Source organism: Schistocerca gregaria, chromosome 3 (genome assembly GCF_023897955.1).
Source record: "Schistocerca gregaria isolate iqSchGreg1 chromosome 3, iqSchGreg1.2, whole genome shotgun sequence".
NCBI classification, from domain to species: domain Eukaryota; kingdom Metazoa; phylum Arthropoda; class Insecta; order Orthoptera; family Acrididae; genus Schistocerca; species Schistocerca gregaria.
Genome location: NC_064922.1, coordinates 535,443,122 through 535,468,725, shown reverse-complemented (window position 1 = coordinate 535,468,725; position 25,604 = coordinate 535,443,122). Strand labels below are relative to the sequence as shown.

Sequence of the window (25,604 nt, the reverse complement as noted above, 5' to 3'; positions counted from 1 at the left end):
TGAAGCTTAGATGGGTAGACATAACTAATGAGAAGGTAATGAATAAAATTGGGGAGAAGAGAAATTTGTGGCACAAATTGACTAGAAGAAGGGATCGGTTGGTAGGACATGTTCTGAGGCATCAAGGGATTTCCAATTTAGTATTGAAGGGCAGCGTGGAGGGTAAAAATCGTAGAGGGAGACCAAGAGATAAATACAGCAGATTCAGAAGGATGTAGGCTGCAGTACGTACTGGGAGGTGAAGAAACTTGCACAGGATAGAGTAGCGTGGAGAGCTGCATCAAACCAGTCTCAGGACTGAAGACCACAACAACAACAACAATAACAGCTGATAGAAGTCAGTTCCGTATGAAACTAAAGGTATATCAATACTCGGTATGTGAGGAACAACTCCACAGCGTTTCATAAATATCGGATCTGTGCTTCAACAACAAAACAAGATTCGTGGTGAAAATTTTGCATTTTGAGCACGTTTCACTGCGTAAGTATCTGTAGGTAATATTAAGAAGAAATGTGGTAATCACGTGAAATCAGTACCAGAAAAGGCGAATGAAAGACTTTGATTTATTGGAAGGCTTTGGAGAAGTGCAGAGCATCTGTAAAGTAAATAGCATAAAAGAAGTTAGTCCTACCAAATCTACAGTCAGGAGTTTAGCGTGAAACAGGTTTGGAAAGAATACTGTAAAACGTTCCTGGGAGGGCAACAGGTCAGTATAACCCTTGTGAAACTGTAGCACGTAATGCTCGTTAAAGTCAAATGGAATCCTTTGAATAATGACAAGGTAATTGTCGCGAAATTCTGTTGGGTAAGTTTAGTGAACCATTACTTGAAGAAAACTGTGCAACCATTATGATGCCACCGTCGTATAACTCGTCAAGGCGTCATGAGAGCAGCATATCTGGGTACTATTGAATATCGCAGTCATTTTTCCCTCGATCAGTACAAGAAGGGAATGGAACTGGGGATCTCTAATATTGGAAAGAAGTACCTTCCATTCTGCACTGTACGTTGGCATCTGGCGTGTGTGCGAAAATATAGCTTTACATAGAAATCTGTAGGAAAGAAATTCTTAATACTTTTATACACCAGAAAGTTGGTTCATTTAAGGATGGTTTTCTCCTGCAGCGCTTCGCCAGATCATAAGGGGCTCGTCTGATAAATCAGTATGTTCAGCATCGTTCAGGAGCGTGAGAAAGACAATTTGATTTCCTCATTCCGTTTGGGACACTCGAAGACAAGGAAATACTTTCTCAGTCGTCCGTCCTCCTCCATTGTAGCGCTGAGTGTAGCTGTGAGAGAAAGGCAATACTCGCTTCCTGTGGAGGTCATAAATAGCAGAATTAAAATGTATCACACATGTGGCTACGGAATCATTCACGATGGAGTCCTTGGATAAAAAGGTTAACTTGCGGCATCAAATTCGGATGAAATACCAAGCTTTCGATGATTGCCTCTATTGTCGCCGTCAGGAGCCAAGTCTGTCGTGAACCTGGCGAAGTTCCTACATATATGATCAGAGGACAGCATTAGGACATTGATTAGATTACTTCACGGAGATGGTTCATGCCATCTACGTCCATAGACCACTTTTGTGCTCCCTGTCCAGAGTTGCGTGCAGCGTCATTACTTAAGTCAGGCAATAAAGTCTTTCTCTGTACTGCACTCTTTCCTTATCAAACTCACGCTTCCATGCACTGGTAAGTGCACAACCGGTATCTCTACTGAAGTTTTTATCACACAGTCTAATTACCACTAATGTAGTCCCAATAGTTCGATGCATAAGCCAGAATTCTCGTTTGTTTAAACATAATGGCTCAAATGGCTCTTAACATCTGAGGTCATCAGTCCCCTAGACTTAGAATTATTTAAACCTAACTAACCTAAGGACATCACACACATCCATACCCGAGGCGGGATTCGAACCTGCGACCATAGCAGCTGCGCGGTTCCAGACTGAAGCGTCTAGAACCGCTCGGCCACAACGGCCGGCCGCAAACATAATCTCGTGTTTATTTAATAGGCTGTACTCAGCCTCCGTTTAAAAGGAACACCACTGAAGTTGTCGTTTTAGCATCTCGTAACCTCCCTGGACCCCTTTCTGCAGCAGTCCTCAATCCAGTTTGAACTGTTCTCCTCATCGTCCCTTATACATTACCTCATCATCATGCATGTCATCCCAGTTCCGTCCAAAATTTATCCAAGACTATTCTTGAACCAACTGGAATGCCTGCCAGGAATCCCCAGTATCCATATTGGCAGCACCCACCAATCTTACAGCAACCTGATGATGTTTCTCATACCATGTCCTTCCTGTATCAGAGTTTTTCAGACGTCATATCCACCCACAGTCCTACCAAGACCGTACACTACCACCACCCTACCCTTCCCTTGCAAGCCTTACTCCTCCTCCGAGAATCTCGTCGCTTATACCGCTCCTTCCTAGAGACTCGTGACTGGGATACACTAGCATCCTACTGGGAAATTCGGGGACACATCAGGAATTTATTGAATATTTAAAAAAACGCCGGAACTGGTGCCAAAAATGAAGCAGACTCGGTACTATACTCCCCATTAATTCTCCTACGTGTTGGGCAGCATTTCATCTACTCACCAGCAGTAATTCCATTCCTCACTACCCGCTTCTCCACAACAACCATTCCCTACCTAAAAACTGGCCAAATGTGACCACTTTGCATCATGTCTTTGCGACATCTTCTCAGCTCCTGACGGCCCTCATTTTGATTACTCCCTCTTCCATACAACACAGGAACGCACACTGTCACACCCCTGGCTCGCAGCTTCCAACGCTTGGACAGCTTCTATAAAAAGAATTGCATACACGAATTACAGCACACCACATAAAAAATTACTTTACGAAAAACGCAACACTTCCCATAGTCACGACCGCGTTGCCTCTCGTCACCGAAATGAATGTCCCTTCTCCTTTCCAGTCTTCTTTACCATCCTTTATAGCACAATCCTCTCCACAGGTTACTATCTTGAGCTGCGAAAAACCTCCGCAATCGTATTTTTCCTCAAGCTGCGTAGAACCTCTGATGGCACTTCCTCTTACCACCACGTCAGCCTCACCTCAATGTTTAACAAGGTATTCGAATCCATTCTTTCCAAAAAAATCCATCAATACCTGAACCGACATAACTTCCTCCTAGTTCACAACGTTGGCTTCCATCGCAACTTTTCATCTGAGAAACAAATCACATAGCACATTCATCTTCTATCCCCTCCAGCTCAACAACCAAAAATCCGCAATTTTCGTATTCCTCGACCTGTTCATTGAATTCCGGTCCCCTTTTGAAACTCCAGACATATCCACTTCCCAGTAACTATGTTTTTCCTATCTAATCGTCCATTCTTTCTCATTATTAGCAATACAAATTCTCATCTCCCATCTCACTGCAGCCATACCCCAAGGCTCTATCCTCTCTTTTCTTTTTTATCTCCTCCACCTTGCTAACATGCCCAAACCGCCTTCACCAGTCCCTCTCCTTCAATATGTTCATGACACCATTATCCTAACCTTCTACCCTACATTTCAGAAATCCCAATGATCTTTCTAAATCTGTCTCTATCAATTCACATCGTGATGCAACTATGGTCCCTCAAAACAACCTTTCCAAATCCCAAGCAACAATAAGATGACGAACCACCCGTAATTTCCAATCCCGCAACTTTTACCTTATCATTTACGAACGTCCTACCCAGTTAACTAAAACACTACAATACCTCGGACTAACACTTAATCACCAATTAACAAGGAAACTCCATCTATTAACCGTTCTACAAGAACACTACAACAGACTAAAACTGCTAACCGATAGGCCGCGGGGATTACACTGTTCCACAATCCTCCACATCTATAACTCCCTGATCTGACCGATCTCCTGTTACGCAAATGTTACATGGATTTCCGCTCCTCCAAATTTCTATCACTCTCTACGATCCTAGATTGCCAAACGCTCCGCCCAGCCTTTCGGACCTGCTTGCCCTCCCCTACACGAATCAACTATCAAATTACACTTCTCTCCCACACTCAACACCAACGAATATCCTGTGTTACCCGCAAACTTGACAGTACCCACCGCCTAGTCGTCCTCCTGCTGTCCGATCCTAGTACTCTGCGGCGCCTATAGACCAGCACATTCCTTCCAACACTACACCTAAACTCTCACCACACCCTCTCGCAATGCAACTGTAATCACTTTCACTTACCTGACCACGAAATTCGCCCCTGATATCTACTTGTCCTACCAGATGTAGCAATGCCCACACTTCCTACTACACGCCACAAAAATACTTTTCATTTACTTATTTTTACGTTATCAGCTTTATGACTTGTATGATATGGCCTGCCACGAATTCCTCTCCAGCGCACCCTACGTCCTCAATTATGTGTTGGAGTATTCCAATCTGTGTCTTCCTCTACAGTTTTTACCCTATTCCGCTCCCTCTAGCACCTTGGAGACTATTCCCTGATATCTTAACACTTTCTGTCCCCGCTTCTAGTCAATGTTTTCCGTGTGTTCCTTTCTTCGCCTCATTCCTTACCTTTGTCAGTCTACGTAATTTTCAACATTCTTACGTAGCACCACATCTCAAATACATCGATTCTCTTCTGTTCAGATTTTCCACAGTTCATGTTTCATCAACATACAATGCTGTGCTTCAAAACGTACATTCTCAGAATTTCTTCCTCGAACTAAGCGCTATGTTCGATACTTCTCTTGGCCAAGATTGCCCTCTTTGCTTGTGCTAGCCTGTTTTTCATGCTCTTCTCGCTTAGTCTGCCACGCATTATTATTCTTCCAAGTTAGCAAAATTCGTTAACTCATCATCATCAATTTTGATGTTGAGTTTCTCGTTATTCCATTTCTGCTGCTTCTCATTACTTTCGCCTTTCTTCAATTTAGTCTCAATTCATATTCTTTGCTCATTAAACTGTTCATTCCATTCAACAAGTCCTGTAATTCTTCTTCACTCTCATTGAGGATAGTACTGCCATCAACAAACCTTATCATTGATATCCTTTTACTCTGACTTTTATTCCCATTAATGAACTTTTCTTTTATTTCTGGCATTGCTTCTTCGATGTACAGGGTGGGCAGTAGGGGCGAAAGACTGCATCCTTGCGTTACACCCTATTTTATCCGATCACTTCGTTCTTGGTCTTCCAGTCTTGTTTTTTTCTCTTGTACATATTGTATATTCGCCATTTTTCCCAATAGTTTATTCTCTTACTACTATTTTTCTCAGGATTTCGAACATCTTGCACTATTTCGAACACTTTTTCGGTTCGAGAAATTCCGTGAACGCCTGGTGTCTTTACCTTTCCTAAAGCCAAACAGATCGTCATCTAACAGATCTGCACCTACGTACATACTCTGCAGGCCACCGAACAGCTTCCACTCGCGAATAGAGCGATGCAAAAAGACTGTCTATATGCCTCCATATGAGCCCTAATTTCTGATATATTATCTTCGTGTCCTTAAGCACAATATATGTTGGCGGCTGTAGAATCGTTTTGCAGTCAGCTTCAAAAGTCGGGTCTCTAAATTTTCTCAATAGTTTTCCTCTAAGAGAACTTCACCTTACCTCCAGGGATCCCCATTTTTCTTCCCGAAGCACCTTCGTAACACTTGCGTGTTGTGCGAAACTACCGGTAGCAAATCTGGCAGCGCGCCCCTGTATTGCTTCGATGAATCCCTTATTCAACCTGGTATGGATCCCAAACACTCGAGCAGTACTCAAGAATAGGTTGCACTAGCGTCCTACATGCGGTCCCCTTTACAGATGAACCACGCTTTCCCAAAATTTTGTTAATAAACCGAAGTCGACCATTCGCTTTCCCTACCACACTCCTCAGATGTTAGTTCCATTTCATATCGCTTTGCAAAGTTACGCCCAGATATTTAAACGATGTAACTGTTTCAAGCCGGACACTAGTAATGCAGTATCCAAACATTACTGGTTTGTTTTTCCTATTCATCCGCATTAACTTATATTTAGAGCTATCTGCCATTCATCAACCAACTAGATATTTTTTCTTCGGACATACATAGTTGTAATGGACGATAGTGGGACGTCTGCTGGTATAAATTTATATTAAAAATGAAGAAATTCCTCCAGCTATATTTTATTTTGGCAACTAGCTTCAACGTTGTAACAACTTCATCTTCTGGCCCTATAAAATATACCATACATACAACAACCAATGTGACATCAGTAATCTATGAGTTATTATGTAAACAAATATATTATAGACATATTACATAATGGACTAATTCAATAAAATTAATTACATTTTGGCCATTTTCATTAAATGAGGTCATTCTGGAAATTAACAATTTATGTGGTACAACTAAGTACAATGTGGTACAAATAAGTACAAATAACCTAATCAACCTTTGACTAGATCACATTTACAATACGAATGTTATACGCTGAATACTTTACTGTGTGTCTTCGTACTGATAAGTGTTTATTAGAGGAAGTGCAACTATTTTACAGGTGTGACGAATTGTTTCGACAGACAATACCCAGTTACTTCTTTTGGATTATTTCTATGAACTTGATCGTTGTATTGACCATGTAAGTATACAAGAATTACACTAATTGTGACCAGGGTTACTGCCGTTATGAGACAAAGATGTTGCAATAGAGTTTTTCAGCGACATGTTAACTTACATTTTTATTCGAATGAGTATGTTTTAGATTGATTAGTATGTATTTAACACCATAGACTACCTTTTATTAACTAGGTTCCATATTCGTTTTTCTGGTTGCTTATTATTCGTTTTCCGACGTTATGATTGACGTTGTTTAAGTAACTCGCTTCACTATCACTTTAGTATGATGCCAATGCAGTGTTATGCAAACATAACTCTATTTCTACCTTTCCCTCCCATTATTATTCTGTAATGATGGATCTTACCCTACATATGTCTGATTAGCAATGTATATTCTCTTTAGCACTGTTTATTATCCGCAAGCGTAACGACTTGTCACCTAAGTTTTTTTATATACACTCCCATCTCATTTACTGCTTGACATTGATCTGTAATAAACACGATGACGTATATATAATTTCATTTGTACTTATTTGTACCACATGTATTGTTAATTCCCAGAATGACTGCGTTTAATGAAAACGTCCAAAATTTAATTGATTTTATTGAGTTCGTCCACTATATAACATTTCTATAATTTATTTGTTTACACAATAACTCATAGATTACTGATGTCACATTGGTTGTTGTATGTATGGTATATTTTATAGGGCCTGAAGATGACGTTGTTACAACGTTGAAACTAGTTGCCAAAATAAAATACAGCTGGAGGAATTTCTTTATTTTTAATATAAACTAGATATTTTGTCAAAATGATCTTGAATCCAGAATGAAATTTCCACTCTGCAGCGGAGTGTGCACTGACATGAAAGTACCTGGCAGATTAAAACTGTGTGCCGGACTGATACTCGAACTAGGGACTAGCGGAATTAGAGCTGTGAGCACGAGTCGAGAGTCGCGCTTGGGTATCTCAGATGGTATAGCAGTTGCCCGCGAAAGGCACAGGTTCCGAGTTCGAGTCTCCGTCTAGCACACAGTTGTAATCTGCCAGGAAGTTTGATCTTGTATCCTCGACTTCCTTTTCCATTCCCCTGTGTATTATTCTTGTGAGCTAGGATGCATGAACTATCAAGCCGAGTGAGCGATAGGTCTCGTACTTATCTGCCCTATCTTCGGAACTGTGTGGATAATGCTTTTCCCTGAAAGTCCGTTTGTACATGCCAACTAGAACAGTTGTTTGGTTGCCACTTCTCCCAATCATTTTAGAAATTCCGTTAGAATGGTATCTATGCTTCTGCCTTACATTTTCATGTAAACTCTTTAAAGCTCTTGATCCCCTACCTCTTCCATATCGACTTCAACTTCTCCGTTGCTGCCTCTGGATCACGGGGTCCCGGGTTCGATTCCCACCGGGGATTGCGAATTTGTACGGGCGCTATAACCACGCAGCTGAGCGCCCCGCAAACCAAACATCATCATCTAACGTCTTCTTCTGTGACGTCATCGGACAATTCCTCCACCTGATAGAGATCTTCGATGTATTCTTTCCATCTCTCCGCTCTCTTCTCTGAGGCTAATACTGGATTTTACACTGCTATCTTAATTTTACCTTCCATGCCTTTTTCATCTAAGGTTGTTTTGACTTTTCCGTATGATGAGTTAGCCCTCCCGACAATCATTCCTTTTTCTATTACTTCACATTTTTCCTGTTGCCTTTTCGCCTTGACTTCCCAGCACATCCTGTTTATTTCATTCCTACCTGATCTATGTTGTTGTATTCCTGACTTCCCCTGAACATTTTTGTACTTCCTTCTTTCGTCATCCAGTTGAAGTGTTCGTTCCGTTACCAAATGTTTCCTCCCAGTTACGTTCCTTGTTCCTGTGTTTTTCTTTCCAGCATCTGTGATTTCTCTTTTTAAATATGTCCACTCCCTTTCAGCTTAAGTGCCTACTGTGCTATTCTTTATCGTGTTTCAAACCCACCTCATTATTCCTCAGTTCTTTAGTATCCCATTTCCTTCCACAAAGATTGTTCCGTACAATTGTCACTAAATTGTGATCTGAGCCTATATCTGTTCTTGGGTACGCCTTACAAACGAATATCTTATTTCGGAATCTCTGTCTGGCCATGACGTTGGCCAGCAGGAATCTTCGCGTGGCTCTAGGAATTTCCCGTGCATACATTCTCCCCTTGTGGTTCTTGAACGGAGTAGTTGCTATTTATAGCTGAAATTTGTTGCAGAATTCAATTAGTGCTTCCCCTTTCTCATCCCTATTACAGAGCACATATTTTCCGTAACACTTTCTTCTACTCCTCCTCTACAACCGCACTCTAATCCACCATGGTCATTAGATTTTCATCTCTCTTTATATACTAAATTAATCAAATACCTATAACGCCTGCAATACGCCTTACCCCTCGTACTCTACATAAACTCTCCACTTCATTCATCTGCGTATATCTTTTAGACAATCAAGAAATCAGCTTTTTTATCACTTAACCAACGCACTACTATCCGTATGTTAGTTTGTGGAAACATTCATGTAAAAACAGTGATATATTTTGAATTTTTAAAATCGTTTGGCTAAAGTGCGGGGATTGTAGGCACATACAGCTCACACATGCCTATGAACAACTATAAAATCCACCGCTGACTTTTTGAAATTCTTGTATTTAAGATGACGTTGATGTTCAGCACAGCAATTGGCAGTAGATAATATAGATTGTCCCATATAAAGGGTGTCACACAGGTAGGAAATATTACAGGGATCACACTCTTTGTGTATGCTGTATTGGTGCTTCGAACATTCGCATGTCTCATTGACTACATTCGTGTATCAAACTGGGAAAACCATTTTGTACATTTTAAACATGTTATGGGCTCCGACATGTTTGTTTGCTCTGAAGAGTATCATTATATTTTATTCATTCTGTGATTCTGTACCACTTATTCTACACTTTGTTTAAGTTTCATGTCGGTTCCTACACACATTATGCTTGCAATTATTATATTTGGTTTATAGAAACTGTTTTACGTTCATTTACGTATGTTGTGAACACAACAAGGAACTGTTGTGGAAAATCAAATTAAAATACCTATTTGCGTTTAACTGGGTAGCTTCAGTTAAATCATTTCGAGCAGCACAGGTTTGGACGCGCCAGTGATTTCGGAATTTGAATACGGTTGTGCAGGCAAGAATCTGTTACCTCTAGTGCGCAGCGCGAGCGACTGGCAAGCGGCGACTGCTCCGACTTAAAATAATTTCTCCGTGTGTGATTCTCTGGGAGCTGCAGTTAAATAATTCGTGTAGCCACAGATTTGGACTGGACGGTGATTTCGGAATCAGGTCAAGGTCGTGAAACTCATTACAGTCGAGAATTTACAGTTCTTCTGGCGTGCAGCCTGAATAAAGCGGTTTGCAGAAGCTGTGCCAAAGCAAGCCGTGTGCGGTTAACTGGGAGTTTCAACTGAGTGATTTCGACCAGGCCACAGGTTTGGACAGGACATTGATTTAGGAATCAGCGAATGGTTGTGAATGGCGCTACAGGCGAGAATCTGCTACTACACCGGCGCGCAGCGTAAACGAACTGGTGTGCGGAAACTTGCGAAACTGGGCGACCTCGCCGTTAACTGCTGGCAAAAGACAGAAAACGCGCCCGCTTCGCTGAACCGCGGCTTACTCACCGGCCGGCGCGTATCGCGTCGCGACGCGTTGTGTTGTCGTCGTCGTCGTCATCATCGACGGCGCGTATAGGAGGAAGGAGAGGGAGGAGTGCGGGAGGGGGAGGACGAGCGCGCCCATTGGAGGGAACCTGCACGGCGTTCCCTTATAATCGAACCGGTGCCACGCGCTCCGATTAAAACAGTGCCAACCCGCTGCATGGCAAGGAAGATTCGGATTTCATGTACCACCGACGATGAGGCCGTTAGAGAAGCTGCTGAATAGGTGAGTACGGGCCTATTGCTGCACTGCTCACAACCGAGCTTTATTTACTGGTGTGCGGAACCACGAAATTCCGGCCTCGTTGGTAGAGCGCTTTAGAATCTATGACACTGAAGCAAAATTCGGATCGTAGGGACAGCCACAACTACGACGCTTGTGTTCTCTTCTTGCTCATTTGTTCTGCCGAAGTGTTTGTGCTCCTCACAACATCACACTTGCTTATTAACATAACAAACATTGGAAACATGTAATCATATTGGCTAACTGTGCTCATGTTAACAATCTGCTCAATCGTAGCATACGATAATATGTTGAATGCAAGGTTTGTCTTATGTAAAACACAAGTTTGTTTACGTCCATCGAAACAAGTATCACAATTGTAGGCGCAGAATCATATTTTACTTTCTTTTGCACAATTTGGAAATATTAATATCTGTTGAAGATTATTGAATTCTTATCGTTATTGCTGTTGTCTTCAGTCCAAAAACTAATTTGATGCAACTGTCCGTGCTAGTCTGTCCTGTGTATGCCTCTTCATCTTCGCATAATTATTGCAACCAGCATTCACTGCGTAAAGCCTTGGTATCTCTTCACAATCCCCCCCCCCCCTCTCCACCCCCACAGATTGATTTCAGTTACCAAATTGGCTATTACTTGTTGCCTCAGCCTATGTGCTACAGACCGGTCCCTTCAGTGCCATAAATTTATTTTCTCACCAATTCGATTCTTTATCTCATCCTTAGCAATTCGATTTTCCCAGCCTATCTTCAGCAATCTTGTGTAGCATCAAAACATCTAAGCCTTCTATTCGATCCTCGTTTGAGCTGTTTATCGTCCAAGTTTCACCGCAGTAAAACACTTTCAGAAAAGACTTCCCGCATTTAAATTTATATTCAATGATAGTAAAATTCTCTTCTTCTGAAACTCTTTCTTGGCTACCGCCAGTCTACATTTTATACCATTTATACTACGACCATTGTCAATTTTTTTCCAAACAATAAAACATATCTAATACATTTAGTGTTTGATTTCCAAATACTATTCCCCCAGTATCGTCTGTTTCAATTCGACTATATTCCATTACGCGTGTTTTACTTTTTTGATATTCGACGTATAATCTCTCATCAAAGTGTTACAGACTTCAGCCAGTGACAGAATTATTATGTCATCAACAACCCTCATAGTTTTTCTTTCATCCCATGAGCTTTCCAAATTTTTCTTTGTTTTTCTTTTCGGTTTCGTATGTGTACATACTAAATAACATCTGGGATAGGCTGTAGCCCTGTCAGTTTATTGACATGGTTTCAGTGACAAGCGACTACTTTGTTTGGCAGAATGCGTGTTTTCTTTTTTATTATTGATTTAATTAGATGTAGCTGCATGTTGGAGAATATCTGCTGTAGCTGCTCCTGGAGATATAAAAACGTACCAAGGGTGATGGCGGGAGTACTTTGCTTCGAACCCCAGTTCGGTTGTCGTGATCAACTTTTACTGTGGTGTTCCTAATCAGCTTCAGACGTGACAATCTCTTCTTCCATTCCTTCTCTAGCTGACCAAGTGCAAAACTCTATATTTCTTTTAAACAAGATACTGTTAATGCTAATGAAAATCAATTAGGTAAGGTAAAATATTAAGTACAGATAAAATAACATTCTTCACTAGATGTCTGATCATTTAACATATGTAAGAAGTCTAAACACATGCATGAAGTGTCAGTTGAATTTACACGAGTTTGAAATTTTAAGTAGCACAGTAATGCTAGTGATTTCTTGAACAAACTACCCTTTGCCAATTTTTTCAGTATTTTACCTGATTCTACAGGACGTATTTAATAACTTTTGTCTCAGGGTGGAAAGGGTTATCTTCTTCTTCTTCTTCACTGGTGGGTTGTTTTAAGAAAGCTATCGACTGGAAGCTTTCTGCTTGCGACCGTTCTGTACTTCGTCCTTAATCCACTGCGAACTTTGTCAACTTTTAATGTCATTCAGCAGTCTCAGCCTTCTCCTTCCTCCCCCTGTCTTCACTGGAATCTTTCCTTCAATGCATCTTCCTTCCTTACAGGCAGTTTCGTTGCAATCCATATCCCATTCAAGATGTTCTCTCATTCTTAGATTTTCCACTAGTTTTCTCTCTTCTTCTATTCTCATAAGTATTTCTCCATTCGTCGTTATGTAGTCCATTTAACTTTTAGTATTTTTTGCCAATCCAAACTTCATAATCATCCAAGTATTCTTCTTCTTTCTTTCTGACTGTCCGCGATTCGCTTCCATATAACACTAGATTCCAGACAAACACTTAGCCAATCCCTTTCTTAATACTACCGGAACTCATTTTGCTGTCAACAAACTTTTTCGCCTCTTTAGTCCATTTTCTGTCATCAAGTATCCCAAGTATAAAAAAAAAAATTATTCTTCCATTGTCTTTCCTTCCAATGATATTTTGAAGGGACCTTCATGTTTTATAATTCTCATCACTTTGTTCGTTCCTATGTTTATCGGCATTTCATACTCTGCTTCTACCTTTACAAGCCATTTCAAAAATTGTAATTATTCCCTTGATTGAGCTAATACTACTCGATCGTCTGCGTATGTATTTATCTTTATCCTTTCTTTTAGTTTTATATCACTTCCTTTTTATAATGTGTTGTCTGCTAGTTTCTCAGAGCGAATAGCGAAAACTGTTCCTGAAAGATAACAACCTGTCTCAATACCTCTTCCAACACCTGCCCTTTCAGTTTTCTCACAGCTAATCCTTACTTCCACTTCCTGTCTCGTGTAGGGTACCTCCATACGTCTTCTGTCCTTCCAGCCTACACCTACATTGTTCACGGTTTTCAGGAAGATACTCCAGTCAACTCTGTTAATCGCTTTATCCCAGTCAATATAAAGTGTGTACATATCTATCATCCTCAAACATACAGTAGCATCTCATATTTTTTCCTTACCTGTATACAAACTAAATCTTCCCCATGTTGTCTTGCATTTTTCTTTTCAATCGTCTAAGTCAAAGGCTACAAATGGCCTTTGTAATGCGGTATAATATGAAATTAATTGTCCCGTAATCTTTGCGTTTTTTCACGCTGTATCCTTGCTAAAAGACTCGGATAGCTATAAGTGCATTTTCAGGCCAAATGCCTTCGTCACATATCGATGAGATCGGTAGATCAGGATACTGCGCTATTTCCGAATGCCTTTGAGCTTCACGTAGTATTTTATCACAACTCACTGTTTTCCTCCTTCTGAGAACTTTAATGTTCTCCACATCACATCTGCTTTGGTTCATATACATGTCATCACATTCCAGTTTTACTCACCTACAAATTCCTTGTGTTTCAAATAATTACTCAGCATGTTCCTTCCTGATCTATTTTTTTCTTCTATGTATGCTACCATATTTCCACTTTTGGATAGTGTACTCATTTTGCTTACTTTTCTTGGATCTTTATTTTTTATGTTCTTAATTATTCCGCACATTGCTTCTAATTTAATTCCCTTTTCCAGTTCTTCAGTCTCCTCACACTGACTTTTCATACACTCCTTTCCAGCCTCGTCATTTGATCTTCTCAGTATACTGTTCAGCTTTCTATACTGTTGCTTTCCTTTTACACAACAGTCATTCTCAAATTTCCTACGTTTATCCAATTTATCTGACGTATTTGATGTGATCAAGTCTTTCCTATTCTTTCCCTTCTTTACTTCTGCAATCTCTTGCCCTAAGGCTTTCAGAATTAAATTTTTAATCGTATTCCATTCCTCCGTTACCCTGATCCTTTCTGCTGAATTTTCCAGTTATTCTTCAGCGATTTGAGTTAGCGCCTGGATTGTTCTGGTTCTAGCTTACTCATATCCTATTACCTTACCAGTTGTTTTTGGTTTAACATGCTTCAGTCTTGTTCGTAGGCTTGCCAACATCAAGCTGTGATCAGTAACAGTATCTGTTCCAGAGAAGGTTTTCGTCATTTTGATACTGTTTTTGAATCTTTAGTTAGTAATAATAAAATCTGTCTGGAATTTGGATTATTACTAGGGGCTTTCCATGCGCACAGCCTTCGTTGATTGTTCTTAAACAAAGCTTTTGTCATCCAGAGATTGAAAGCGTTCACAGAAGGCTATTACACTGACATCCTCTTCATTTATGTTTCAAGTTAGAATCCTGCCACTATATTGTTCTGTTTACTTTTCCCTACTATGTCGTTGCAGTCTCCAATTATCATCCTTTTTTCTTGAGGCTTTTCATTACCTTCATAGAATTTCAGGATTTGTTTCTATATGTGTCCTGAACTTGTTTGACGCGTTGATTAAAAGGTATAAGAACGTGACAATATAGCTGGTCGACAACAACATCAAATTTACGCTAGGCTGCGACGCCTATTGTGTGAATACAGTACAGAATTCACCTTGGTTTCTGTATCCAAATAATATTCCAGCAGTAAGAGTTTAAATGATGTGTGGTGAAACTTCAAACAGTACTAATGAATTAATGGCGAGTGAGCATCTAACTTAGAATGTTTCCACTTTCGTCCACCATTTTTTGATAGTTCGCACTGTTTCAGCCAGAATTACTATTTAGTTTGCGCTGTAAGAAATGATGTGTGGTTCTAGTTTCTTGTGACAATCATTCGGAAAATTACACTTACGTTTGCACACCAGTTTATACTGACAGATCTTTCCTGTCACATTTTATTTCCTATCTTGTGCTTTTGTGAATGTGAAGTGTTTCGCACGTAGCACAAGCCACCACAGAAAACAACTGCACCATCAGTCATGCTGTTCTGGATTTATGTCTCACATATTAAATACTAATTGGTAACAACACGAAGAATATGAAGTCTAATGAACATAGCAAAACGACTGTACAGACATCAAACTATTCAATGCAACATTTCTGTTTGGGTGTATTCAACTGTGGAGGAAGGGCACACAGAGTTTTCCGTCAACAAAGGTCTCGGTCGGTTGACTCGTCAGCACCATTCGAGCATCCAAGATCCATTCAACAAAAGAGTGAAGAAAAAGCTCAGAACAATTCAAAGCGCTGTCAAAGATTTTTAGTTGTTCGGATTAAATAATACAACAGTAACAATCCGATTTCTGTGATTTCAAATGGGATAGGCTGACGCGGAATGCTCTTACGTGGATATTGAAAAAGAGCTAACTTTTATTATACAGTCTTTCGCACAGTATAAATAAAAGGGTATGAACGTTGAAACGTTATGTAGATATTTTTATATGATTCCTTTCAGGAAGTGATGTTAAAATAATGTGGACAGAACCTTGCTAACAATGAACAACGTCCTACACTGATAATCTCGAACGTTACGGTCACCCACCTAATAGCATGATGGCTTACTTTTGCTACCAAAAATCAACTGCAGTTCATCATAGCATGACTTCCACAAGTTCTCAACAAAAACGGAAGGTAGATGAGAGGAAATGTACCTTTACACATCACCAAATCCGGTGGATTACAGGGATGTAATGCGTAATATCTGGACTGGTTTTCGATGACACCGTGCATCTAGGTAATCTGCATAACAAAATGTCAACTGCAGTTTGTGATCATGCTCCATAAACAACTGTACTACGGGTACTGCTTTGTGACGTGGACAGTTCTCCTGTCACGGATCGCTACAACTCGTAAGGAAGTGTTAGTCGTGAAGGGATGCAAATGGTCAGCCATGATACCGACGCATTCAGCAGTTAATAGTGTCCCCTGTGACAGTCATGGCTATGCGGGAACATCAAGTAAATGCTCTAATTGCAAATTAGATATGCGATCCGTGCATAAGTAGCCACCAGACGTTGACCAAAAAGAGAACGCATGCTGCCCTGTTATACACATGACGTGACATGAAGCATAACTCATCTGATCAAGCAACGTCTTTAAATTGTTCCGTAATCCGAACACACAGTTCCCGTGGCCTCTGAAATCACTGTTTCGTTAACAAGAACACATGCTACCACGCATTTTGCAGGGTCTCATCTGCAGTAACTTGGTTGGAAGCACTTGTAGTTTCCACGGTATTGCACTCTGTCACCAGGCACGTCCACATTTACGGCCTATTCAGCCCTACAGAGCTGGCAAGTGTCCAACACATGCTTGATGTTTTATTGCCAGGAAATATATCAGTTATTCGTCCATTTTAAGAAAATACTACCACTGCAGAAACAAGTATCGCCGATTATGTAATTATCGCTTCCAAAAACCGACCATTCCAATATGTCCTCTTCCTAAAGCCGCTGAAATCAACAGCTTCTCATTCTGTATTCCAAACACTTGTTGTATACGTTTCGTGCCTCCACGTCTTAGTTACGTGACCTAAGCGTGCACACTGGCGAAGCTGAGGTGTGGCTGATCAGTGTAGTCGTAAATGTGCTATAACCAGCAACAGCACAGCCCCTCTAAAATCGAAGAGACGACAAATTGCTCAATGTATCACATGAAATGGAAAGAAGAAGCCACAACTGTGAAAAAAACCTTCAAACTGAAAACAAAGCAACCAAAACAGCTATCGTTATCGTGGTTGTACAAGTGTAATGTACTTCGCGACATCAAGACAAACGCATTTAATCTGCTCATCAGTCAGGGCTTTAAGAAAGTAGATGGTGTAATTGTGTACAAAGAGGGGAAGACGGAGATTTCATTTCGAGTGGTCGATCAGGCAGTTATCTCTCTCTCTCTCCCTCCCTCTCTCTCCCTCTCTCTCTCTCTCTCTCTCTCTCTCGTGTGTGTGTGTGTGTGTGTGTGTGTGTGTTTATAAACAGCATACACAAAAAAGGAGAAAAAATAAATTCCTAGACTGTCAAGTTAGACATTACTTTGCAAGATCTAGCGGAATTGTTGAACTGAGTCACGTATTGGTTTCGATAATTTATATTCTTACTTTCATAGCTAAGGGTGTAAAAATATGGAAATACACGTCTTCACAATAAGTGTAAGTATACGACGTCTAGGAAAGGAACAACATAGTCACTAACCAATTAATATTCAAAAGAGTTGCGTTTTGTGGATAATACACCAACGTGGGTATAAGAAATTGTGTATTCCACACACAGTTTCCAGTTTTTTATTTCATAAGTTCATTATACACTCACAATTTGTACCTTAAAAGCCCAGTGAAAACTACACAGAAATATGATGACATCGATGGATCGGAGTTTAATTTAAAGTCAAAAAACCTGAAATTAGTGTAATTTGTAATACAGATGAATATAAAGAAAACTAAATGTAATGAGACATAACAGCGAAATAGAAAGTGGATAAACCTGCTTAAGACAACATGGTTATTTGCAACTACGACAGTACCTATATGTGTCTTTTACCAGCAATCAGTCATTTCAACAAAATGTTCTCTTCATTCTGAGCTTTATGCTGATGAAAAGTTCTTTAGCACAATGTTTTCATAGTCGTACTGTTGGAATTTCAGGTCACAAACAAGAAAAACGAAACAGTCTGCAATAACTATTTTACGTAACAGCGAAAGTAGCATATAATAAAACTGACCAGTGTCTGGTAGTGGAGTAGTACTTTCTGATCTATGATGCAGAGACATTGCTGCATTGCGAATTTTCTGAGCTATAGAGAACACACCATCTTAGGAAACCGACTGCTCGTTAGAAAAACAACAGCATCGGCCATGACGATGGAGGGTTTCATAAAACGGTTTTTGTTTCTGAACCTTGCAAATGTTCTAAAAGTAATGTTAAACAGTACAGCTAATTTGTCAACGATGTGCTTCTCTCCCTAAAAATATTACCGCATTACCCTGAACTCTACCGGGCATTACTAAGCGCATTGTGTGTTTGTAGTTTAGGGGCACTCATCTACAAGGTTATCAACGCCCGAACGAAAATTAATAGAAAAGAATGTAGTTAAAACCTATAAAATACGATAAAAGAAGTAAGAAGCAATCTGAGCTAAAACTGCACTCACTCTCTCCCAGTCGCACGCATTATCACCCATACTGTCACACTAGCTCATATCCCGTAAGACAGAATTAAAATGATCAGATCTGCAAAAACTGTCAATTAAAACACAAGTAAGACAAGAGAAAAACTAAAATACATTTACAGGATTATGTGGCTCACTGGTCATTAACAAAGAACACGGATGAGCCAGCCACCCTAACAACACATTAAAAAGGTCGCCGTAAAATTTTAAGGAAAAAGTCGGACATTTTCAAAACCTTAAAAGGCATACCACGCTCCCGTCATTGTCAGTTACAATAGAGGGCAAATCCGTCGACAAATTAGCTGCTGCCCTCTTGTCTGAACACAAAATACAGTCTATTAAAATGTGCTCCACCGTGATCTGCACACCACAAGCATCACACGTTGGAAAACCCTCATGCTTCCGAGAGCTGCGTGCAATGCAGGACCTCATACCGTCTGCGTGGCTGGAAGGAGGTACGCCAGGTCGCGTCTGTAATTTCGGGTGTAGTAGAATACGACATGCCCTTCACTTCCTTCATTCGGAGGACTAGCTCGTCCATCTAGTAGCGGGGCGGAGTAAGCTGAGAAACTATACTTTAACCTACAGTGGATATGTCCACTTGCAGTGGATACATAATAATGGTCGCTTCTTTGGAATTTTCAATCAGTCCTGAGCCTGCAAATGTTTGCAGGGCACAGGACCAGTAGGGAGTGTTCTCTGGAGTGGACTGCGTGCATTTGTAGTCTCAGGACTGGTTGAAAACGCCAAAGAAGCGACCATTAACATCTGCCCACTGCAGTGGACATGTGCACCATAGGGAAAATTCAAAGGCAGAGCTACTGTGGTACTTGTCACTGTACACACACACACACACACACACACACACACACACACACACATACAGTTTTTCGAGCATAAAAATCGCGTTATGCATCGAGAATATGCTGGGACCACGTAAGAATCAAACTGAACATTTACATTAATAATCTGACCGTTACACCAACTGGCTTAATGATTAGAGGGCCAAAAGCAAATTGGTATGACACGCCATAGCTTGTCATAAACCACTGACACAGTGAAGTCCAGCCAACCAAATGGCAGAATACAATTTCAGGTACGCATTGCAATCTGCAGTAAGTGGCTCGACGTCTTGTACATTAGGTGTAATTTTGGTAGTCTATGTTCTCTAACGGTACATGAAATAAATTTACAAGAACTATCAGAATACTGAGAAGTGCAATTCACATTCAAAGTAGATTTTGAAATATACAGTACATACGGCCAGAGATCGATGTCAAACAGAGATGAAAGCGAGTTCAGTAACGTGCCTGTCTTGCTCTTTTCAGAAAACAAAACAACCAAGCGCATTTTCTGGAACACTAAATTACGTATTTAGTAGCGTAGAAGGTGCCAGTTTTTCGGCCTTTCGCCACAAGATCAAAAGTGAAAAGCCAAAAATTAAATGAATAAATTTAATGGAACGCCGTTATTCATCACATAAGCTCACTTACGAGCAATATCAAACCAGCAGAAAGGTTTTTTCATGTAAACTACCAACATGGTTCAGTGGCATGCCCACGAGAGTGGACGTTCACGAAACCGATGGGTTATTCGTCGTCATCGGTCAGTAGTGAGTTCACACTCTCCAGATAGAAATATACGTAGAAATTCAGTCTAAACACCGCCAAGTCTCTTCTGTCTAAGTAATTATGCTTGTGACAAGTCTGTCTTTTCTTCGGTAGCCGGCCGCTGTGGGCGAGCGGTTCTAGCCCGGAACTGTGCTGCTGCTATGGTCGCAGGTTCGAATCCTGCCTCGGGCATGGATGTGTATGATGTACTTAGGTTAATTAGGTTTAAGTAGTTTTAAGTCTAGGGGACAGATGACTTCAGATGTTAAGTCAAATAGTGCTTAGAGCCATTTGAACCATTTTTTTCTTCGGTATTTTTCAGTTCGCTATTTCGTATATGAAGGTTAATGCCAAGAAGCGATATTAAACGAAGAGATCACCTAAATTTAATGTTAGGGGGGCGAATGAAAGATTTGGATTTTTTTGTTTAAATGAGAAAGTGCAATGCACCTGTTCTGGTAATGCATACAAGATCAATTTTAGAGCATTCTTTCATTATTTGGGGTCCTTATCAAGTAGGCGCGGGAACGGCATCGAACGAAATCAGACACGGGCTGCCAGGGTCGCAACAGGGCAGTAAGGGCCACACGAAGGTGCAAAAGAAATGCTCGGGGAGCTACATGGAAATAATGTAGTTCTTTCGAAGCGCTGTTGAGTAAATTTATCTTCAAAGAAGACAGCGACCATTATGTTTCCAGCATGCATATCTCGCTTGGGCACTATGAGAATGAGATGAACGAGACTAGGGTACCTATAGAGGCAGACGCACAGTGATTTTTACCTCGCTCCATATGGGTTTTTTATATAGTAGTAGGGACATTGGCGAAGTACTGTGCCCAATGCACGTCTGTTAACAGATGGAGACCAGAGATAAACTGTGGATGACGGTAGTCCCACAAGATACGGGATGTTTTTGTTTGGTACATTTCCCGGAAGCAGAGACCACAACATGTGGCGAAACACGCGACGTGGATGGTCAGCTAACTACAGTCCATCGCGCTTGCAACTTCCTCGTATCGCTGATCATGTGGAGACTGCGTTTCACTCCCTGCTAGTAGTATTCAGTAAATGCATTTCTCTGCTGAGCTATATGTTTCGATGTATTGTACCAAGAATTCCAGACCTAGCTATGCAGGCACTGTGTACCAAAAATGAACCTTACCCCCGCTGTTCACCTTCCTCCCCCCCCCCCCCCCCCGCTCCTCCTCCTCCTCCTCCTCCTCTCTCTCTCTCTCTCTCTCTCTCTCTCTCTCTCTCTCTCTCTCTCTCTCTATGTCTAGTCAGATGTCCAGAAGTAAAATTTTTTCTCCCTTCAGTATTCCTTAGCGATTTTCGGCTTTTAATAATTCTATGGGCAATGACGACTTCTCTTTCGTTAATATTTTTAGCACTTTAGTTCATTTTTCGCATTCCAAGAAAACATTACATTCCGCCGCCTACGGCCTTCTTTTAATTATCTTCTCAGGCTTCTTCACTGTGTTACTGGAATTGTATATGATCTGAAAATTTTGAGAGCAAACTAGGAATTTGTGACGAATCAAAACGGAAATTAGATATTTCAAAAATCTTGAGTCACCAAGAGAGCAACACAGTATTTCACTTTATAAGTAAATGACAAGATACGGGTGAAGGAAATCAGAAGTTATATTAATCTATCTCACGCATGCACGATTGGTAAATGTGCAGGTCTAAACACTGCCCTAGACAGTTCATTTTATGTAGGTGGTAACCTAGAGCGTGCAAATATTCAAAGAAGCGTCATTATCAGCAGGCTGTTCTGTTGATAGAATAAAAAGGTTTTATTAAATATTGTTGTTGTTGTTACTGTTTAGTCAAAAGATTGTTCTGATACAGCTCTTCCTGCGCACGCTTCCTCATGTCTGAATTACTACTGCAAGATACATTCATTTGAACCTGATTACTGTACCGTTGCCTTGATCTCCCTAAACAATTTTTAACCCCCACCCTATCCTTCATTACCAAATTGACTTTATTGACTACCAGTTTCTATTACACAAACTCCCAATCACAAAATATAAATCCAGTGTATTCTGCTGAGGTATTGCAGTGACGTTGACAGTAAATTTTAATCTGAGTGATTCCTAGTAACCATTTCCCCCGACCATTATACACGTGATGTTTCAGAGTCCTTCCATCAAACATGTAGTACTGTTGGATCATGTCATAAGGAACAACTTTTGTTAGAGACAAAATGTTTGCTCACACTGCTCCCGGGATGACGAGATTTCACCGAACTAGAAGAGTCCACTAAGCAAATGTGCTGCATACCATCTACCCCAATATAAGAAGAAATGTTACTAAGCGGAGAAAGAGATTTTCGAAGCGACACAGGAGCTTTGATTGACTCAGCTACCCCCTTTCACCCGTTTATAGCCAACACCCATTGCATACACACGATGCAGAGCGCCTACACCCTGCCACCTCTCAAGTGCATAACCAATACAACAGGACTTCTACAGTCGCCGGGAAGCGTCAGCGAACATTTTATCTCTAACAAAAGTAGTTGCCCATGATGTGATCTATCACTCCTTGACATTTGATGCAAATATTTTGAAATATTTGAAATATTATATGTACTCGTACGGTCTTCTTTTTTTATTGTGCCTTTGTTTCGCATCAGCACAGGTTCGGCATGGTTATGCAAGGATCTAGCGTGGTTAATTTTTAAAAGGTGGCCGGATGCCTTTTGTATCGCCATCCCGTTACTCCCCTGAGACAGGATGTGTGTCATGTGATTCATGAGAAAGAGTGCTAAAGGTTTTTAAATGTTTGCGAATCATGTAACTGTGACGGGCTTGGGTGCCAACGACGCGATTTTCAGTCAGAAGGCATGACTGAAAAGAACCGCTAAGATTACAATTTATTATTGATGCCTTAATATTACCTATGATAAGCACGCAGGCTTGATTTTTTATGGACCTCATGAAATCGAAATGGGCAGTCAATAAAAAGCTTTTATTCAAATTTCAGCTGCTCCTGGTGATAGTGATATTATCTGAACATTACACAATAGTCTGAAGATGCTGACTTTTACAGTACGCCAGAGTCAGACAACGAGAGAAACGTTACTCAATTATGATGTATTTTGCTACTTATTTAAAAGGTAAAGTACTTTTCACTTAAACACCTTTAAGCTACATGGATAGCCTGCGTATGAAAAACTCGGTAATCCTTCAGACTTCCTGCAACAACGTTTTTAATAAGTAAACGCCATTTGATATAATCATGCCGTCTCCCATACAGCAATAAATCCACTATTAGCTCTCTTTTGTTAATATATTGCCTAATCACATACAATCAGTCGCGTGAGTTCTGAAATTTCATTCGAAATGATCTCGGCTAGTTTCTTCTTAAGCCAACTCCCACTACGATAAAATTATTGTGTGTTACTTCTTATTCTGTAGACGAGATGTTAAACTGACGCATTTGCGGTCGAAGGAACCGTGAACTGAATCCGAGCGCTGTCGGGATTTAGCTAATCGATGATTAAACTTCGAGCAACATTTAACAAACTTCCATTTGCCGCGCATCAATGGGAAAGAAATTTCAGAGTGACTGTTGTTGTACATTCGAGCGATAAATGAACAGCGTCTCTTTGCGGCACAGCGTGAGTACTTGTATGCTGATGGCCATCTGCTACTTGAATGGAAGAGAGTTCTTTTTTTTTTCCTTCTCCATACCATTGGGCTGTCTTACCGCTTATTAACGGAGCCTTACGGACGGACTGAAATCAAGATTACATCATCTTTCAAGAAGCAATAGTCTGAAGATGCTGACTTTTACAGTACGCCCGCAGTCAGACAACAAGAGAAACGTTACTCAATTACAATGTATTTTGCTACTTATTTGAAAGGTAAGATACCTTTCACTTACACGCCTTTATGCTGCATATGGGAAACTCGTTAATTCTTCAGATTTCCTGATGCCTTAATATTACCTTTGATAAGCACAAAGAAGTTCTAACCTTTCGGCCACATTACAGTAGCAACGATTAACTTTATATCTTCTAAAAGAAATGTAAACATTAAAAACTGGTCTGAATGTGGCAAAAAAGCTAACTGAGATAAAAGTAATTTTTTCAAATTCTGAACTAACACTGTCTCACAAATGGCATAAAATTATGCTTTACAGGAGTGTTTCTGGTACCGTGACATCGAATCAGAGATATGGTGGATGGATGGATGTGGGAAGTACAAGATGTGTACGTCAGAGTCCATAGTTCACTGAAGACGATTGCAGGAGGATATGTATGGGCCATTTGGCATTTTCTGTGGAATGTTAGTCTGTGATATACTTGGTACGAGACACATTTGAAAAGTAAGCGCTGTTTGCTTATAATTAAATGCCAGCAGCTCAGAACAAAGTTTTGCATATGCAAAGTCTTCTAAATATTATTTAAAATCTATAGAAGTTTTCGTGTTGACTCACTAGTCATTTGACTCTGTGTAAAATCAAACAACAGTCGCTTCGAAAATCGCGGCTCCCGTCAATTGCGACGTCCCTTTTCGAATTCGGTTTTTCATTGCAAAAGGTTCAATAGCTGCTAAAATTCGTCCGGAGTTGAGCCTTGTTTATGTGTATGATAAAGAGCGGATTGGCATGTCCAATATCCAGGCCGATGAAATACAGCAACGAGTGGACCGGATATTGATATATGATCGACACTTGACGGTTTGTACTCTGCCTGATAAAGTGGCTGGTGAAGAAAATGGATGCGCCATTATTTATACATTGTCAAGGAAAGCTCAGATATCACAAATTTTGTGCAGTATGATACCGGAGGAGCTTACCGATCAATACGGAGCAAAGAATTTCGAGCAGGCGTGCGATGCTGGACCGCCATCCACAAGATGTAGATGAATTTTTTCGAGACGTTGATATCCTACATCAACGCAGAATGGAAATAGCACTCAATGCAGTGGCGTCATTCAGCTTCAGCAAAGCAGGAAAAAATTTAGTCAATGTCCTTAGTCGAATCGCAAAATGATGACTGTTCATTTTTTGAGGCAAAAAGGATGTCTTTTTTGTTGATTTCATGGGAAATAGATAATGGTAAAGGAAGATAAGATACCAACAGGAACTGAGACTCACGTTCATCCAAAATACAGATTACCCAAAAGGTAATAACACGCCTACCGCCCTACGCACCAGCACAGAAAACAATGAAAATTGACAGCAGGCTGTGGCTTTCAACGTTTCCCGCGATAAATCGGAATCTGACGATAGCTAAATACACAGTAAAAGATTTGGAGCTCATGACCGTGTTTCAGACTGCATTTCAAATTGTCGGGCTGAAAACGTAAGCTGCTTGGAGTTGATTTCTGGCGACGTAAGTGTGAATAGCGGTTAGTTTTGATTCCATCATAACATCGGGAAAGTTGTAGTGTATGAAAAGATGTCGTTCTTATTGGACTCGTTATTGGTCATTATACTGTATTCCAAACAGATGATATCCAACCACTGGCGGTATTGAATTTCGACGGCTACTTAAGATCA

The 25,604-nt window shown here is 40.5% G+C and overlaps 1 protein-coding gene across 3 annotated transcripts in view; it reads left to right on the top strand.

Annotated features, from left to right (window-relative positions):
• Positions 1-25,604, top strand: part of LOC126356138 (BTB/POZ domain-containing protein 1-like) — a 431,946-nt gene that overhangs the window by 381,357 nt on the left and 24,985 nt on the right. Inside the window, exon 1 of one of the 3 annotated variants that reach the window (XM_050006847.1) lies at positions 10,453-10,533. The exons of the other annotated variants lie outside the window; for them this stretch is intronic. Coding sequence (XP_049862804.1) covers positions 10,505-10,533 — 29 coding nt within the window. The 5' untranslated portion in view covers positions 10,453-10,504. Of the gene's footprint in view, positions 1-10,452; positions 10,534-25,604 lie in introns of those variants that run through there. 3 annotated transcript variants of the gene reach the window in all.